This window comes from Apium graveolens, chromosome 10 (assembly GCF_009905375.1).
Source record: "Apium graveolens cultivar Ventura chromosome 10, ASM990537v1, whole genome shotgun sequence".
Lineage (NCBI taxonomy): Eukaryota > Viridiplantae > Streptophyta > Magnoliopsida > Apiales > Apiaceae > Apium > Apium graveolens.
This window is the reverse complement of record NC_133656.1, coordinates 223458272-223462696: the sequence shown is the minus strand read 5'-3', so window position 1 is coordinate 223462696 and position 4425 is coordinate 223458272. Positions and strand designations below refer to the sequence as shown.

The 4425-nt window shown below is 34.6% G+C and overlaps 1 protein-coding gene across 1 annotated transcript; it reads left to right on the top strand.

The window, feature by feature from the left end:
• The first annotated feature begins 485 nt into the window (after window positions 1-485).
• On the top strand, window positions 486-2354 carry LOC141692432 (berberine bridge enzyme-like 8). The gene has a single exon (XM_074497274.1). The coding sequence runs from the start codon at window positions 532-534 to the stop codon at window positions 2161-2163; it is 1632 nt and encodes a 543-aa protein (XP_074353375.1). The 5' UTR covers window positions 486-531; the 3' UTR covers window positions 2164-2354.
• The last annotated feature ends 2071 nt before the right edge of the window (window positions 2355-4425 follow it).

Sequence of the window (4425 nt, the reverse complement as noted above, 5' to 3'; positions counted from 1 at the left end):
TCACAGATCCAATATTGCAAACTACTTGGGGCTAATATTTTACACAACTTAATAATTTATTTTATAATTTATTTTTCATTAGTTTTTATAATTTTATCACGAAGGTTAGCCTCGAGTAAACTCGTCAGCTCCGACTTGATTCCGTCGTAGATATTGTCCCTGTATGTGTTATATTGATGTATCACAGTGCAGCAGGTTCTGAGTTTGGCTACTGTCTTCATCAGAACAATAGTGCATCTAATTCCGGAGTCAATATATAATAATTAAGCTTGTAGAAGTAGAACATGCAGAGAAAGCACGGTTATTTGCAGACCAATTCAAGGAGAAAAAGGGGGCTGACCAAAACGTGTTATATAATTTATGAACAGAGACAAGTCTATGGGCAACAATTATTGACGTTAAAACAACTCTCCTCTTTTTCTTTTTTTCAATTCACTTTGTTTCTCCCCACTTGAAAGGTCCTTGCTTATAAATAGCAGAGCCTTTTCGATATCAAAACAACAATTCAATAAAAAGAAACAAAGAGTTACAATGAAGATGACTTCTTTTACCTTGCTTTCTTTAATTTTACTTGTTTTCATTTCATTTCTTTCGTCCCAAGCTTATGCTGATTCTACTCAGTTCGTTCAATGCCTGAAGACCAAATCTATAGACCCAGCATCCATAAGCACGGTTACATACACCCCATTAAATTCTTCGTACACACCTGTTTATGAATATTCCATGCGAAATCCTCGTTTCAATGTGTCCAACCGACTCAAACCCCAGATCATAGTACAACCAGTGTCCGAATCTCAAGTCCAAACCGTTGTTTTTTGTGCTAAAAAATACGGCATGAGGATTCGTATCCGTAGCGGTGGTCATGATTTCGAGGGCCTTTCGTATAGTAGTACTTATGATATTCCATTTGTGTTACTTGACATGATTAATCTCCGAGCCATTAGTGTTGACCCTGTGGCTAAAACTGCTAGTGTTCAAGCTGGTGCAACACTTGGTGAACTTTACTATTGGATTTACCGGGCAAGCGACACGCTCGCTTTCCCGGCTGGTGTTTGGTCAACAGTTGGAGCCTCTGGACTACTTTGTGGCGGAGGGTATGGCCCGTTGAGACGAATGTATGGTTTGGCTGCTGATAATGTTATCGATGCTCGGATTGTCGATGTTAAAGGAAGGATTCTTGATAGAAAAGCAATGGGAGAAGATTTGTTTTGGGCTATAAGAGGTGGAAGTTGTTCAAGTTTCGGAGTCATTCTATCTTGGAAACTAAACTTAGTAGATGTTCCCAAAACAGTTCTTTCTTTTACCATTTTTAGAACATTGGAACAAAATGCAACCAAGATTATTTATCCCATGCAAACTGTTGCCCCGAACTTTCCAAATGAACTTGAGATGAGAGTGCGAATCAGCACAATTCAAAGCAACACGAGCGCTCGTGCTGATGGCAAAACAGTTCAATTCGCCGTAGGTGGATTATACGTTGGTACCGGTGGAGTTGATGAAGTACTTAGAATTGTGCAATCAACTTTACCTGAATTAGGTATGGTTGCAGAAGATCTTGAAGAACTTACATGGATTGAAGCTATTATGATCTCTTCGTTCTTCAACTTATTCGACGATAATTACAAGCCAGAAGATTTGCTTGACAGAACATTCTTAGCTGATATTCCTACGAAAGCAAAATCGGATTTCGTCAGAGAACCGATGTCTGAACAAGGGCTAAACGGATTATGGGACAAAATGTTGGAAGTCGGAGTAGCAGAAACATCAGTAATCTTTACATTTTACGGAGGAAAATTGGATGAGTATTCAGAATCAGCACTTCCATTCCCTAATAGAGCCGGAACCTTGTACATGGTGTACGCAAGAGTGCTTTGGGTTGGGAATACAACTGAGAAGCTGGAATGGATCAGGAGCTTGTACAGCTACTTGACTCCATATGTCTCGAAAAATCCGAGAAGAGCTTATTCGAATTACAACGATCTTGATTTGGGAGTGAATGATCCAACAGGGAGCATAAGTTATTTCGATGCAAGAAAATGGGGAAAACAATATTACAACCATAATTTCCACAAGTTGGTATTGGTGAAGACAAGAGTAGATCCTGATAATTTCTTCAGACAAGAGCAGAGTATTCCTACACTCTCACTTTGGTCAGATATGTAAGAGGCTTTTCAAGCACAATTGTTCATTAGTAGTAGTCCTTTATGATTTGCATGTATGGTGCAATCAGATCAATTTGTATTTCAATTTTGTTTCTTTTTTGCTTAGTAGCTGAAGATGATCATGTGTAATCAACTAGTTCCCAAGGGTGATGCTGAGCAGTTCATCAATAAAATTAAAAATGATCAAGCTTACGCTCAATAAGTTTTGATTAACAACAGAAATTAATATAATAATATATTATGTTATTAAATAGGCTTGTCTAATGTCTATGTACAAACGGTTGACAAGTTGAATCTGTTATTTGTCATTGGATAAGCAATGAATCTCTTCTGACTCCATTAAACTATATCAACTATGCTCTGAATTGTAGTTAGAAGCATGATGAAATAGAGGTGTGTAAATAGCATTCCTCGACACAGAACTATACAAGTAGAAGCAAGTGGTAATACTCGACAAGAGATGCCAACTAACGAATTCACAAGTTGACAATACTACTACTCATTATTTATACAAGCTTAGTATAGTTGACTTGGAGTTTAACCCCGTGTTGCGTCTGTCCCGTGTCCATGCACTAAAATTTAGATAGGTAGATAGAAAGTAAGTGCAGAGAAGTATGGATCTAGATTCAATTCACTTCTTCACTATGCCCCGGAAATGGGGTGTGACTTTTCTTCCGCGTAGTTGGTCATAAATCATGTTTTTTCACTTTTTTTATTAACTTTGTAAATAAAAAATAAGTTCTGAAAATAATATTTTTCTAATTTATATATATATATGAATAAACATATTTCTTTAGCTAACACAAGTCTTGAATAATGTCCTAAATCAAATTTTGATATAATTAATTTAAAAAGAAAATCAACAATGTGGTCTAAAATAATAATAAGACATTTCTAGTTTGCTTTATTTTTAGGTAAGGTTGTTCTAGCTATTAACAACAAAAAAATATTATTCTATCTTTTTTTACCCTTTTTTTATCGTATGTAACCCGCAGTCGCTACCACCGCTATCGAGGTAAACATATCTTTTTTTTTTTTTTTTGCCTAATTTTGGCTTATAGCCTTACAAATGAGTATCTGTTCTCAGAAATTCTCGGGGTGAGCCAGGATCGAACCCAGGATCTGGGACGACAGAGGATAAGCCCTTTACCACTTGAGCTATCCAACCGTGCTCGAGGTAAACATATCTAAGAGCTCATGAGACATAATTATAAGGACCACACCACATTTAACAGCTCATCAAACATAATCATAAATTTTACTCCGTGTGTGTGATCAAGAAGATAATTTTACTCTTTTAACCTACTGAGTCGCCCCTGCGGACACCTTTTTTCCCTTTTCTCAATTATTATAATTCAAATATATTAACATATTATACTGATAAGGCATGGGGATAAGAATTGTTGTTAGAGAAATAATATGCTAAATTACTACAACATTAATTTTTTATAATACTCATAAGACAATTTAATATATACTCTTGGGCTTTGATCTTTCTATGACCATAGTTATTATAATTTATTTTATTTAATAAATTAGAATTTTTAAATTTTGGCTACTACAGGAAAATGAACCTCCAACTTTATGTTAAAAATGTACCAGAAAAAGTTAATATCACCTTTTTTTGCTAGTTGAAAATTAATATCACCTTTTACCAATCCCAATAAATGTTGTAAACCAACATTATGCATTTGCAATTATTTCAACTTTCTTCTCTTCCTTTTTTATTCTATAACTCGTATTTTGTCAATGAATAATTTAAAAGAAATGAATATATGAGTGTATTTTATTTTATAAAGGAAATCCTTACGCATGATTGCATAGGCATGTTCTCACATTTTGCATTGTAGCATGCATCATTATTTCTGTAAGTATTTGTCAAAAAGAAGAATCTACAAACAAATGCTATAATTTTGAAGTGCAACCTGGCGATTGTTCAACAACTTTTTCTAATTGATCATTCTATCCTCCTCGGTCTTCATGTTGATGATGATGATAAGATTAATAAAAAATTAAGAATAGCTACTAGATGGTCGTGACTTTGAAATAGTATCATAGCACCAGAACTATACGTTATTCATTATGTTTAATATGAAGTCAAGATCAATGCATATAATCAACCTCATCTAAAAACAAATAATTGAGCTTACCAAATTAAATCGAACATACTCTCAGTATATAGTATATCCTATTTTGAGCAATGTTGAGATTCTGAAGACATAAATTTAATGTACAATAATAAAATTGAAGGTAAAATAACAAC

Excerpts from the sequence above, each read along its gene's own strand:
- LOC141692432 (XM_074497274.1), top strand. The coding sequence starts at position 532 with ATGAAGATGACTTCTTTTACCTTGCTTTCTTTAATTTTACTTGTTTTC.